The sequence below is a fragment of the Cnephaeus nilssonii genome (assembly GCF_951640355.1).
Source record: "Cnephaeus nilssonii genome assembly, chromosome: 21".
Classification (NCBI taxonomy): Eukaryota; Metazoa; Chordata; class Mammalia; order Chiroptera; family Vespertilionidae; genus Cnephaeus; species Cnephaeus nilssonii.
In genome coordinates this window covers 30663578-30678764 of record NC_137092.1, presented here as the reverse complement: position 1 = coordinate 30678764, position 15187 = coordinate 30663578, and the positions used below count along the sequence as shown (strand labels likewise).

The 15187-nt window shown below is 47.0% G+C and overlaps 1 protein-coding gene across 2 annotated transcripts in view; it reads right to left on the bottom strand.

The window, feature by feature from the left end:
* The window catches only part of KCNH1 (potassium voltage-gated channel subfamily H member 1), a gene marked incomplete at both ends in the record, with an annotated part of 267549 nt that overhangs the window by 49641 nt on the left and 202721 nt on the right, over positions 1-15187 (bottom strand). For both annotated transcript variants that reach the window (XM_079761861.1, XM_079761862.1), the window contains one exon: positions 9743-9939. In XM_079761861.1, coding sequence (XP_079617987.1) covers positions 9743-9939 — 197 coding nt within the window. The remainder of the gene's footprint in view (positions 1-9742; positions 9940-15187) is intronic.

The window sequence follows — 15187 nt, the reverse complement described above, 5'->3', positions numbered from 1 at the left end:
GTGTGTGACGGGCTCCAGCCTGGGATGTGCTGGGTCTTAGGTGCTACAACACCAACAAGTGGCCTCTATTACACAGCCATGCTCCGTGAACCAGAAGGTGCCTTCATGTCTATTGCAAGCATCTGCAGGAAGCGTGCTGGAAACCGCGGCAGAACGCAGGATCCCTGCTCGGTCTCCAGGGGAGAGGCCCCACATCCTGCACGCCGCCTGGAGCCAGGGCCTTTCTCAAAATGCAATGTCATGAAACATATGCCAGCTCCTGCTACTGAGGGCAGCTTGGGACAGTCTGGGGGATGTAAAAGCCTGGCAAGGGACAGGTTTGAGGAGCCGCTGGGTCCCTGTACCATTGCCAGGAACAGTGCACATGAGGCTGGAAGAGACATAAAGCTCACTCTGGCTCCCTGAGAGCATCCGGGGTACCTACAGAGGCGGAGAGCCATCTATACCAGGGCCTGGGGAAAGAAAAGGGGGAAGGATGAGCATGGGACACAAGGCAAAGCTTCAGAGGGAGAAAGAAGAAGAGGGCTCACTACAGATAACATCTTACAGTCAAGGCTTTAAAATCGATAGCAATACGAGAGGGAGGGGCATGTCCAATACCGGTAGATGGACTTGTATGTTCATGGGTTGACTGATTGGCTGGTCTGTTCATTCATTCATTCATCCATCCATCCATCCATTCATCCATTCATCAACCATTCAATTATTAAATGCTTACTTTGTACCAAGCTCTAAGAAAACCAATCAGGACAGGACCCAGCCCAGATGGAGCTTCTAGGCAGCAAAAGAGACACACCGTGAACAGTGAATTGGAAGTATAATGAGAGCTACAAAGAGAAGGTGACCAATGCTTATTGGATCAATAGACAGGGCCTCACCTACAGGAGAGAGATTAAAGAGAAGCTATATGGAGACAGGGCCCCGTTATGGATTCAGAATTCCACTCTAGACATCTAAGTTAAGTACAGGCAAAACAACAGCAGCAAGTGACACTAGTAATAAGCAAATCGCAAGCAACAAAGTTTGCAGTGAGAAGCACCAAAATTGGGTGGACCCGTGGCACGCATTTCATCAGAAATGGTCTGCATGGACATCTGGACTGGGATAGATTTTGTGTGTGAGCTTCAGATGCACATGTTCAAAGCCCCCTTGGAGGGGTTGAACTAGCATTTGCTTCCATTAATCTAAACTTTTATTTTACTAATTTTTAATCCTCACGATATGTGTGGTTTTTTAAAAATATATTTTTATTGATTTCAGAGAGGAAGGGAGAGGGAGAGAGAGATAGAAACATCCATTATGAGAATCATTGATTGGCTGCTTCCCGCATGCCCCACACTGGGGATCGTGCCTGCAACCCAGGCATGTGCCCTGACCGGGAATTGAACTGTGATCTCCTGGTTCATAGGTCAACGCTCAACCACTGAACCACGCCAGCCAGGCAATATGTTGTTTTTTTCTTATTGGTTTACTTAGAGAGGAAAGCAGGGAAGAGAGAGAGAGAAACATTGATAGGTTGCCTCCTGTATGCACCCAACCGGAGATCGAATCTACTACCTAGGTATCTACCCTGACCACGAATTGAACCTGCCACCTTTTGGTGTATGAGATGATGCTCCAAACAAGTGTGTCACCTGGCCAGGGCATTAATCTAACATTTTACAAGGTTGTTATTATTATGACAGGCAGCCTGGGTTCAACTCCCGATTCTCCACTTACTAAAAGCACGGGTTAGAATGAAAACCTCCATGACTCGCTGGCAACATTTATAAGGATATGCTCAAAACCAAAGAGCAACATTTGAAGAGTGGAGGAAGTGCTTAAATGGGAACACGGAAGCACAGGAACATGGCAGGCGAGGTAGGAACACAGAATGTACCTGAGTCAATAAAAGAATGAGAAAGCAACTTGCAAGGAGTGACTTCGAAGCCAGGGAGAAAACAGCCTGCTGAGCATTATATTGGCACATGTGCCGCCAAAATGAGGACCAAAGTCTTGTTGCTCACTAGCAAATGGATGGGCTGCTGGGCACTTGGGGGCAGATGGGGGAAGCTGAGTTCAGGAGGATGTGCAGACAGCAGGGAGGCTTGGCCAGTAATCCCTGTGGGATTTTACTGAGAACCCAATAAGTGAGACTCCCGCTACTGGTGTATCTCTGCCTTCCTGATGTTCTACAGACAAGACCCGTCCATTCTACAGGTCATGGACCATTTGAGCCAGAGGAGACATTAAAGAGCATAGACTCTGTTTCCTAAATTGGCTCTGATGAATGTTGATGGGTATATTATAATAGATAATAGATACTTATCAATATAACTCAAGAAAGGGTTCAGGGGCCAAACAAATGTGAGGAACACTGGCCTAACCACCTGAAGCATCAAGAAGCCAAAGTTGGCCCTGACTGGCGTGGCTCAGTGGTTAGAGCTTTGGCCCCTGTACCAAAGGGTCACAGGTTTAATTCCTGGCGCATGAGGGAGGCAACCAATGGATGTTTCTCCCTCACATCGAAGTTCCTCTCTCTCTCACTCCCTCACTCCCTCCCTTCCACTTTCCCTAAAAATCAATGGGGGAAAAAATATCCTCAGGTGAGGATTAACAACAAAGAAACCAATTTGCTCAGTGGGGACTGAACCCATGATCTGGGATTCATTAGCATTACCCTATTTATTATGAGTCAAACACGCACTTCTAAGAAAATACTAGGAAGGTACATTACTCCCCAAAGGACTGCATTGGCCTCCTGGTCCTCTAAACTAGGCCAGATCTTTTGTAACCTGTGATAAACACACTACGTAACAATACATTAAGATCGCTAAGTGATAAGATAAATTACAGCTTCCTCCCTAGGCATCCATGTAGGAATCTACCATTCCTTCCACCCATTGGAGGAAATCAGATCCGTGAAGAGTCCAATAGCACTGTTCTCTACCAAACCCCACTGATGAACCACCTGGTTGTCTGGTGCTCCTTGAGGTCCAGGCACAGATCTTGGAATCATCTGTCTGAAAGGTGTCGAGGTTTTAAAGTCCAGCCCCTACTCCCCTTTTAAAACTTTTATCACCATATGGGGTCTCTGCATTTCCAGAAAAGCTAAGCTCATCAAAAACAATAACGACAGCAACACATACACTGAGAACTAGCTACGTCAAAGCACCCTTCCAAGGTATATCACTGCCCTGTTTTAACCGGGGTTGCTAACCGGCCCAATGTCACTAAGGACATCCTGGCTTTGAACCCAAGTGTTATGATTCTAGAGTCCACATTTTAACCACCACTCCCTACTGCTACGTTTGGCGGGTTAGTATAGGGAGGATCTCAGAGGTTCCAGGGAAGGGAGCATAGGTCCTGAACATCGCTCCCTGATCCTCTTGAGGAAAAAAGGACTTGGCTTTGATTTACATTTTGTCCTGAAAGAATTATGATCTTATCATTCATATCATCTGTTCCCTTCCCCACTCCTGTTCCAATACCCTGATTTTATTATCTTTATGGCTTGACAGTCTAATAGATGACTTTAATTCCACAGAAGGTCTCACGATGGAGGGATGACAAGGAAAATATGGGCTCTGTAGAGATCACTTAAACAACAGGCTGTGATGATTCAACAGGGAAGGAGATGCATTTCCAAGCACCTGACTTTGCGGTCTCTCCATCTTACCAACCTCCCGCGAGAATGTGTTCAGGGAGAAAATGGAAGGCTTCCCCATGCCACGTAGGAGCAGCGCTCTCTCCGAGCCTCCATGATTTGACCTCTTCTCTAGAATAAATTCCCTTTGGTTAAAGTGAGCTAGAAATATACATACAGCATTCAGGACAGTTCACTATGGCAACCTCAGTTTCGGAAAACAGGCATTTAGGAGGCCCCTGCTTTGAAAGCACCAGTAACTATAGTCCCAGCTCCCTCCCATACTCACTAGGTTGGGACCTTAGCAAGCTAAGAAAAATCCATCCTGAGACAAATTAACATAAGCAAACACTGGCAAAAACACACTCAAATACACAACAATATTAGCTTTAAAATGAAAGGCCCACGCACAGAATGAGACCCACCCTCCCAATTACCTACATGCCGCTTATCTGGTGCACTGACTGCTGTGAATCACCTACCTGCATGTCTGTGGTACGCCATTCAGTTGTGGTACATTTCCTCCAAGTCCTATGGGTGAGCTAGAGGACCCAATCCCCGCAGCTAGCATCCGGGCATGAACTCTCCTCCCATGTTGAAAGGGAAGTAGGGCCCAAGTGAAACACCGATTAAAGGAAGGATCTGGTTATAAGCACAGGGGAACAAAGCATGAACTCAGACCTCTAAGGGTGGAGGAGGCTGAAGGCGGGAGAGGGGACAGGCAGTAGGAGGAGACAAATGTGTATGTGTTGAGTGGTTCCTACAGGTATATGCCACATTTATTTTTAATGATTATTTTTAAAATATATTTTTATTGATTTCAGAGAGGAAGGGAGAAGGAGAGAGAGAGAGAGAGAGAGAGATAGAAGCACCAAAGATGAGACAGAATTATTGATTGGCTGCCTCCTGCACACCCCCTACTGGGGATCCCGCCCACTTTCCGGGCATGTGCCCTGACCTGGAATCGAACCATGACCTCCTGGTTTATAGGTCGATGCTCAACTACTGAGCCACACCGGCGGTGCTATATGTCACTTTTAATGCCTGCTGTTTTGAAATATGTAATCTTCTCAATACACCTAATAAGGAAGAACTTTTATAAGATCCTTGCCACAGATGAGGAAACTGAGGTTTAGAATAGTTCAGTAACTCGTCTAAAAGGCACACAACTAGTCAGTAGTCAAACCAGGATTCAAGCCTAGGTCCTCAGCCCCAAAGCTGGTGGTCTTCCCAGTAAGTTACTAATGTCACGGCCAGGTTAGCCTGCTGCCTAACCAAAGTGAAGTGTGTCCTGCCTCCCCAGCAATGTGTCCTTATGAGGGGAAATGTCTTATGTCTCCCCACCTGGGATATTACTGTGATTTTGTTGTGCAAGTTTCTGGGTGTGCTTGGGGGTAGAGATGGTCACTGGAGATACTCTGGAGACAGCCTGTGCCACCCCTGAAAAATCAACACACAGGGAGAAAGTAGAAGCCAAAGACGGCCCTGTGGGAAAAGCTGAGAGCCATACTTGACGGAGGGGGACCCCGGGACGGGATGCTGTTAGCAGGAGGGGTAGGAGCAGGGTTTGGAACCTGCCACTTATCAGCTGGGTGACCTTGGAAGAGTGATTCTCTCCTCCACAGGGTCCAAGTTTATTCCCTTGAAAAATGGGGTTGCTCCTGTACTGTCGCGAGGCTGTTCTGAGGATTTAAGAAGCTGACATAAAGCACATACTGACATGGTGACGTAGCTTGCACGGTATCTGGAGTTGGTAAGGCTGTTGCTATTAATAGTGTGCAAAGCTCTGACTGCAGTTAGAAGCTGACTCGGGGCCTGGGGGAAAATGCCAGGAGAGCCTGGCACCCAAATAGCCACGGGTCTGGGATGGGGCGGGCTCCACTTCCCCTTATTTTCATGGACAACTACATACCACCTCCCTCAGAAGAAAGAAGATGCTGTGCTTTCCTCCTGGCAAAACCCTGACTCCTTGGTGACTGACCTGAGCTGTCAGACCAGCCTAATTGTCCTCCCCGTGAATGGAATGGCCAGCAGTGTGGGAGTGCTGACCTCCGCACGGGCAGGAGCTTGAATGACAGTGAGGCCAGCACGGCGTCCGCTTTCCAGGTCAGCTGGTCCCTCCTTTGCTGCAAGAGGTGCAGAGAACCCTGGAATAAAACTCACCCACAGAACATTGGGCAGAGTGAGCACCTGCATAAACGAAGTCAGAGGAACTGCCTTTTTCATTTTCCAAAAGGCTCCAGATAATAAAGAGTCGAGTGGAGCAGAGTGTCAAGTCAACAAAACAAAATCATCATAACCCACCATTTACTTGAGCACATACTATGTGCAGGACCCTGTGTGTAAAAGCTTTGCAGGCGTTATCTGACTTCACCCTCACAGTTATCCTACAAGGTGGAACTTTTCATCATCCCCGTTTCACAGATGAGAAAGCATTTGGAACTCACAGGAGCACTGAATGGCAGAGGCAGGATGCAAACTGGGGTCTCCTTTGGCTCGGTGCCCACAGGCAAGGAAAACCAGAGGTCAAAATGCTGGATTGGCCTCAGGTCCTGCCCTCTTCATCCCTGCCTATGACCTCAGGTGTCTTTTGGGGACACAGAGTCAGGTGACAGTGCCCTTCTGGAGTTGGGTCCCAGGAGCTGAGCTGAGAGCTGGGTTTCGCACACGTGGGTTTAGGAATATAAGGATGAGGCTTAGACACAGAGGCCAGAGCAGGCCATGAGCTGTGAGACGCAGGAAGAAGCCTGGTCAACGAGCCATTTCTCGTCCATTATTCACCCCGCTGTGGTATCTGTGAGACGAGGGTGGTGGGGAAATGCAGGTGAGGCTAGCTGGCCACCGAGGCACCTTCCAGCTCGGAGCGGCTGCTGTGCCCTGGAGGAGGCCTGCATGATCAAACAATCCCCCAAGCAGATGTCAGAGGCACCGTGTTCTTAGGAATCTTTGCAAATAACACACTCGATTTTGCCAAGATAGCAACAACCACAAGAATACACTTCACTTTGCCAGAAAAAAAAAATTAGCTACAAGGATAATTCATGCATGTAATGTTCTCATCTTTTATGCCCTATGTAGCTATAAATTAATTCTCAGAAGGACACAATGAGAGACTACAATGGCAATACCAAAACAACAAGCTTCTTTTTTTCCAAGAAAAAGAATGGCTGCCTCTTTATAGAAAGGGTCTCCCTAAAATTCTCTTGCATCCATACCAGACTCACTGGCAATTGTGTAGGAAAGGAAATTTGAAGGTCAACTAATGTGACTCTCCATCGGATGCCTAAGTCCCCTTGAATTGTCTCTGAGGGGTCCCTAGGGGAAGCCCACATACCTTCAGGACAAGAAATCCGATTTCACTCAACGCTGCCTATTGCATTCATTGGACAGCTCTGATCTTTCCAAGATCTTTCTTATACTGCCTGCAGCTTTAATTCTTGTGGCCACACAGACCTGCCTAAACTTCTCCACACAGCCCTTCAAAACTGTGGCCCCCAAGTCCTCTCTTCTGCAGAGCTGTCAATCATTCTGGACTTATAAACACAACCTGACCACTGAGGTGTTGACGTTTTCATGGTCAGTCGTCCTAGTTTTTAAAGACAGATTGGCTCCACAATTATTCCAAGATGATTACTCCTCCAAATAACCCAAACTGCACATTTTTCAACCTATATTACCAGCAACACTGAAAGCTGATTATAATCAACTTGCTTTCATAAAAAGAAGAAATACATCAGAAAATAGACTTTAAGAGATGCTACTTGGCTAAAAGTATCACCAGCAAGCATCCCATGTTCACAGACAAAGAAGAGCTGTGAATGCTCTCTTCTCCACCTCTGCCCACTCCCCACTGGAATTTAAATGACCCAATTTCAAATCACAGAACCAAAAAAATCACCTAGCCACAAGCTCACGTGTTATGCTGTGGATACCGAAGTCCAGAGATCCCATCCCTTTCTCCTTGCCATCCCCAAATGTTTAGTAATTCTCTGCACTGGGTTGGGCCCTGGGGCTTCAAGGCACCAAGCCCTCCCAGGTCCCCAAGCAGAGACTCATACGGCAAGGCAAGGGACTTAAAATACCGGGAAGCCTATTGTTGGGATAACCCAGTGGCCGGCAAACTGTGGCACGCGAGCCACATGTGGCTCTTTGGCCCCTTGAGTGTGGCTCTTCCACAAAATACCACATGCGGGCGCGCATGTACAGTGCGATTGAAACCTCGTGGCCCATGCGCAGAAGTCGGTTTTTGGCTCTCAAAAGAAATTTCAGTCGTTGTACTGTTGATATCTGGCTCTGTTGACTGATGAGTTTGCCGACCACTGGGATAACCCAATGACAGGTAGAATCTTTTACAAAGGACTTGGAAGACCAGGGGCTGTTTCTTTTCTCTGCCTTTGCTCAAACTGCCCCTCCAACTGAAACTTTCTCTCTCTCTCTCTCTCTCTCTCTCTCTCTCTCTCTCTCTCTCTCTCTCTCTCTCTTTTTGGCAAACTTATCCTTTAAGACGCAGCTCAGGTATCACCCCCTGACACATTCTCCTCAATTGCCCCTTTAGCTGTACTCCCCCTTTATGCTCCCACAATCCTCTGGGAAAGCCGCACTCCCTGTACTTAGCGTCATGTGCTGCACTGTGCTCCCTGTGGCCATCGTCCCTGAGATCCAGGTTCCTGGAGACAGGCGCTGAGAGCTATTCAGTTTTATATGTTTGTCTAGTTCAGTTGGTATGTCCTGGGTTTGATGAGTGAACCCATAAACATTTCAGCAGAATCTGAAGGGTTAACAGGCATTCCTCTCACACAGAGAGGAAAGAATCCCAGGCCCAGGAAGCAGCCTGCAGAGGCGCTGTGCCCAGGGGGTGGGTGGCTGTAGAGCTGCGCGGAGTTCCCAGGGTGGCAGAGGTGGGTGTGGGAAGAGTGACTGAGCTTAGGGCTTGGGGTTAAGCTTGGGCCAGATGTGAAGACCATATAAGCCATGCTGAAGTGTACAGACATTATCCTGTAGTCAGAGTGAGAGGGAATCATCTTTACAGAGGGGAGGGGCGGATCCGATTAGTTGTTAAGGACACTGAAGTGGCCAGACAAGAAAGCACCGCACTGAGGACAGATGCAAGGTGTGTCTGGAGCCTCATGCACCTTCCAGGATGTGGGGAGGGTCTGTATCAGGGGCGTTGTGTCCCGAGAGCTCAGGGAGAGCCCAGAGTGGGAAGCACAGTGTGGACGCAGGTTTGGAAGCCCAGGTGGAACCAACGGGACCTGATGAGTAGGTGACCTGAGGTGTGGGAGGGGTAGAAAAAGCATCAGGCTGGGGCCGAGGCTTCTAACTTGGAACGTCGGGGCAATACGGACAATGTTAATAGCGATACGGAACTTGCGGGGTAAGATTCTGAGATGATTCCAGTAGGTCCAGAGTCACATTGGTACCAATTCAAATAAAAGAGTTAAATAAAGTGCAAGAAAATCTATCATGTAAACCTAGAGTACAAGACAAATCTTTTGATCCTCACAGTCAGATAGAGCAATTCTGATTATTTGAGGGCTCTAAAAACTTCATATGAGAAATCTTTTGGTTCCCCAAACTACTAATATTCCTCAACCAGTGAAATTGGCATTGGTAGGTAAAACATTCTCTAGGCCATCATATTCCATTGCTTTCTTATTTTCTGGACCCAACTATATCATTTTCATACCTTTAAAAATTATTATTGGCAGCTGGCTAACATCCTCACACCACTCGGGGGGGGGGGGGCGGGGGGGGTCCCAGTCACCAGGGAGAATTCATTTTCATTAATGAAAGGGCCCCACTCAGCCTTGTTTTTGTTTTGTTTTTAACTAACGATCTCATATTTACTTATCTTTTCTAAATGCCAGAAGGTCTAGATATTGTTGGGGGAAAGCCCAGAGACACACTCAGGAATGAATCTATTCTGCTCCAAACCTGACCCATCTTTTAACCTAGTAACATTCTCTCCCCCGCACTTTATAGTAAAAGCTGCGAAGAGCAAGCAGTGAACGGAACCCCTATAGAACCAAGGGTTCCACTTAAAGGGACCACGGCAGGACTATCCTGGCCACGCACGGACTGCTCCAGGTAGAGAGGAAACTGAAACTGCCCGCTCACCCTCTTCCTCAAGTTGTAGGTGAGAATGAGGTTCCGGGAGAAGGAGTGGGAGAAGGCCGTGTAGAACTCCAGCACTTTCTGCAGGGCGTCCCGTTTGATCACGTGCAGGTCACAGTAGGTCAGGGCCCTAACGTTAGCACAGGACTGGGCCAGGGTGGCTTCCTTCCAGAACACGTCTCCAAACACATCTCCTTTTCCTAAGGAGAGAAAGTGGTGATGAGAAAAGTGTCGCCTAGGTCCAGGAGGGGTCAGCCATCCAGGTGACTCCCCACTGCTCCCCAGAAATGCTGTCCATTCAGTGTTTTGCAGCTTGGGCTCAGAAAGGGCAACAGTGATTTTCATTTGAACCTTAACAACATGCAGTTTAAGAAACTTTAAAATACCACAAAATACATGTCAAAGTTTTAATCAATGACTCTTGGATCGTTCATGTTACCCCCTGAACATCCTACGGGAAACCCCTGTTATTCTTTAGCAGCCCCCCCACACACATACACCATTTTTCCAAAACACAATCATAATCTGGAATTCCATTATGTATTTGTTGGCTTATTGTCTGTTGCCCAGCATGAGAATTCATGCATTTTATCCCTCCACGTAACACAGTACCTGGCACAGTAGGAGTTCTCGCCATACTCAGAGTCCAAAGAGAACTGAGGAAGGAAGGCGAACTATGGGTCTACATTAGGCTGTTGTGGGGAGGGTGTGGACTCTTCGGCGGAGCCAAGAATAGGCAAGGTCTCCTCTATTTAGGATGATCTGTGTGGACGAAGTCAGGGAAGAGTGGGATCCATCTCCCCATGGTCTATCCAGTGCCCCGAGGTTCATGTTTGTATGGGGCCCCGTTACCCTCTCACCCACACCTCTTCCATGCTCCTCACCCTTGCCAACTGCCCTCCTGGTAGTATAAAAACATGGGCCCTATATAAATGGCATCTCCAGGATCCTAAAATGCTTAGCATTCCACAACAGTGTATTTCATAAATCAACAGAGTTCTAATCCCACGTAGCTATGCTCTGGGTCAAACTTCTATCAGTCTCTAAATATCTGCTTTTCACACCTGGAGATATTCTTCCTACTTTTCCCAGTGGCCAACGTATATTTTTTAATCCTCACCTGATGATACGTTTATTGATTTTTAGAGAGAAAGGGAGAGAAAAACATAAATGTGAGAGAGAAACATTGATAGCTTTTCTCCCGTATGCATCCCAACTGGGGATTAAACGTGCAACCCAGGAATGTGCCCTGACTGGGAATCAAACCTGCAACCTTTTTGGTGTATGGGATGATGCTCCAACCAACTCAGCCATCCGGCCAGGCCCAGCAACCAACATTTTAACATATGTCTAACACAAAGCCTAATTCACTCCTGACACAGCCTCTGGTTATAAATAGCCTGAAGTGTTGTTTATCTTGCCTCTACATTTTCAGCACAGATAAACACAAATGCGAATCCCTGGGGAGCCAGAGAGGAGTATGCAGGGGGAAGGAAACAATGCTACATGGGTGACAGGTAACCCTGACAACCCCTGCCACACTCCACAGCTGGAACCCAGGTACCAGGACGCAGTATGATCAACAGGACAGCTGTTTTCCTAATTCAGGCTACAAAGGCAATCAGACTTTCAAGCCCCTGGACTGAAAGAACTTAACCTTTTCTTAAATACCCAACAGTGTGATTCTAGGTATATAAGTACTCCTTGGGCACAGGCTTCTCTGAGCATTTCTACCATGTGGGCTGAGAAACAAGTGCACTAGCCACATTTCTGCACAGTTCTCCTTGTGTTTGTGAAATAATGTGCAGTTCTGATTTATGAAGATCGTTTTACTGACTCCCTATGAGGAGGGCACGTGTGTGGGGGAGCTTTTAGGTAAATATGCCTTTAAAGCCAGGCTATTTCAATTCCCTTACCAGGTTGTGATTCGGTCAACTGAGTGGACTAATTTAGGGCTGCGGTCGGTGGATGGGAATGTTTCTCTCCGTGGATGCTACCTGGTTTCCGTGGAGATAGGCTCATTCAGTGTGTGCTCCCCAGTACCGAGTCCTACCCAACCAGCCTGGCCAGTTCGTTCCCTAAGCTCCCTCCACTGAGTCACAATGCCTCTCCTGCCTTTCATATTTATTTAATCTTATTCCTCTAGAGAATGCTCTGCTTCTGACACACGATGGTAGACAAAAAAATGGACCCCATCTGTACACTGCAACTCACATCAACAGGCAGAGCCCAGTTCTCTTCCCCCTGAATCTGGACTGACCTTGGTCCCTGGCCTTGAGCAATAGAGTGTGGCAGACGTGGTGTCTGGGATTTTGAGACAAGGTCATAGGGTGCCTTGTAACTTCTGCCTGGTCTTTTGGAACCCAACCACCATGTTTGAGGAAGAAGGAGCCACATGAGAGGTTATATAGAGGTGCTATGGAGGACAGCCCGGCTGAGTTCTCAGCTGACGGCCAGCCTCTGCCACTCATGTAAATGAGCCATCGTGGCCACTCAGCCCAGCTCAGCCATCAGATGCTGCAGCCCCAGCCAACACTGGACTACAACCACAGGTGGGAAGCCCAGGTGAGAACCAACCATCTGAGCAAAACCCCACAGAATGGTGAGAAACAAAAATGAATTTCTTAAGCCACTTGTGTAGGGGAGGTTGGTACATAGAAGTAGGTAACCAGAACACACAGAATCACAGAAATCTAGGTGAGAAGCCCATGAGACAGAACAGGTGACCTAATATTCCAGCAGAGCATCATGAATAATCCCAGCTCTGAGCGAGCACCCCACTTCCTCCCCTGAAAGAATGAGGCAGGAAAGAGAAGTGGCTCTTACAGGGATAGACTGTCCTGAGTGAGCACCCTGAATATCAATGAGAGACGCAGAATTTATAAAACTCGCCGTCTCCTGTTGGGATGTAGTGGGTAACTAAGCAAGAACTACTGTATGTAGAAGAGCATTGGTAAATTTATTAAGAATCTTGCCTGATTCTTAATAAAATTACTTCATCTGAGCATTATACTTCTCAAACAAATCTGGTAGTCATTTTTCTAATTATAAAAGAACCCATAAAAGAAAATGATAGCTCTTCGTGTGTATTTAACATGTGAATTTACCTGTGAAAATTTGGTTTAGAAACAACTTCTTCATACCTATTGCTTAAAGCAAAGGACAACCAGGTTGTGGTTGAAACTGACCATGGAAATAAATAAGTGCATCCTCAGAAATGACAACATGCCCCTTGGAAAAAGTCTCCCAAGCAAAGGTTTTGACAGAAACAATAAATGGAGGGTAGTTTCCTACCACAAAAAGTATTTTGCATTGAAAATCATGCAACCCTTCTTCCTGGCAAGGCAGCATTTTTCATCTAGATCATGTTAGTGAGATTTAAGAATCTGGTGTTGGAGGACCTGCCGGACTCAAAACAAATCCAAGACCGTTCTGGCAAATGAGAAGTGTGTTTGTGACCCATGCAACTTGGGAAAAGTGTCAAAGGGCAGGAGACAGAGCATCTGGCAGGCTGCTTGCAAGTTACATCCCAGGAGGAATGACTTCCCAGGTCAGCTTGCCAATCAGAAGCAAGGACAAGCCCTACACCCACACTCATCTCTCATTCTCTAGCACGATTACCAAAGAACAAAGGTACCCCCATACACAGGGGATCACCATTTAATTGGCAGCATTCTTTCTTAGTGGCCATAAAATATTGATGTGTCTTACAATCCGTGGCATCTTCTAGTCAGTGAAATATGGTTCGTAACGTTTGAAGACACCATTCCCCTCTCCTTATCTTCTGCGATGCCCCTCCCGGTCTCCCCCTCTGCAAGGGGTCCCTCCCCTGCATGGCCCATTCCTCAGGACTCTGCTCTAGACCGTGTTGCTTCTTACCCTCCCTCCCCTCTCTCCTTGGCTTGGCTCAGCTGCTCTCCTGGCTTCAGTTGCCACCTGGATCATGATGATCCCCAGGTTTATACCTTGAACCTAGATCTCCCTTCTGAGACCAAAATCTCCCACTGGGCACTTTCACTTAGGTCAACCCACAAGGAACCTCTCTCCCTCCCCGGTAAACTCATACTCCAGGGTTCCTCATCCCAGTGAAAGTTGTCCAAGTCATTCCAGACTCCTGCCTTGTCTCCACAGCCAGTAAGTGACTGGGCTCTGACCACTTTATCTACCAACTATCTTTTGAGCCTGTCTACTTTTTCTGCCATTAAGTCAGTTCAAGTCACTCTCATCTCCCAGCATCCTCCTTGCTGGTCTCCCTGTCTGCTATCCATTCTCTTCACAGCAGCCAGGACGATCTTTCTGAACACAAATGTGATTCTGACACTTTTTTGCTTTCAGGTGTTTGTAGCTACTGTCCCTTCTGCCTGGAACACTCTCTCTTTCATCCCCTTCCCCAACCACCACCACCACTCCTGCACCTGGTGGAATTCAGATCATCACGCAAGTCTCAGCTCAGACACCACCTCTGCCAGGAAGCCTCCTTTGATTTCTCCTGGCTGACCTGTCTTATAAGTTCCCATAGCATCCTGTTCTTACTCCTATTATAAATCTTGGCACTGTGTTATAAAACTGCATATCTACTTGTCTGTCTCCCTCAGAAATGACAATATGCCCCTTGGAAAAAGTCTCCCAAGCAAAGGTTTTGACAGAAACAATAAATGGAGGGTAGTTTCCTACCACAAAAAGTATTTCGCATTGAAAATCATGCAACCCTTCTTCCTGGCAAGGCAGCATTTTTCATCTAGATCATGTTAGTGAGATTTAACTAACATGAGGTGTTGGAGGACCTGCCGGACTCAAAACAAACTCAAGACCATTCTGGCAAATGAGAAGTATGTTTGTGACCCATGCAACTTGTCTCTCCAATCCATAGCATACACCTGGCATGCTATGGAATGAATAAATCTATACATCAGTGAAAAGGTGGGTCTGAGGGAACAAGGTAAGGTGAGTCAGGATATGAAAGGCTTAGAGAGCCTCAGGATGGACTTTAAGGAGAGACCTGGTCTCCAGTCCAAATGCAAGAACCTGGGTGTCTACATTGTAGGTAGCTGCATTGTCAGCCTGACTCGAGAAGGCGTTTGCTGACCTGCTCAGAAACATTCCCATAATTCACTCTGATGCAGACTGATGCTGAGCTGAAAATTTAGAGATACGTTTAAAAAGAAGAAATACAGATAATGAATATCAGAAATTACCCAATGATACACATGTTCTCCTTAAAGGAATTAAAATATCACTCTATATGGGTCACCAGCCTTCCTGTAGAGAAGGTACTGAGCATGAGCAAACAGTGCTGGCACCTCAACCTGAGTGGGGCCACCCATTAAAGCAAGGGTTTGGAAACATCATGACAGTTCTGTTCATCACAACCGCAATTAGATAAAATTAAGTTAATCAGATGTCTCTCCACTAAGTTATACACCGCAAATCTTCCCCTGAAAGCAGGGG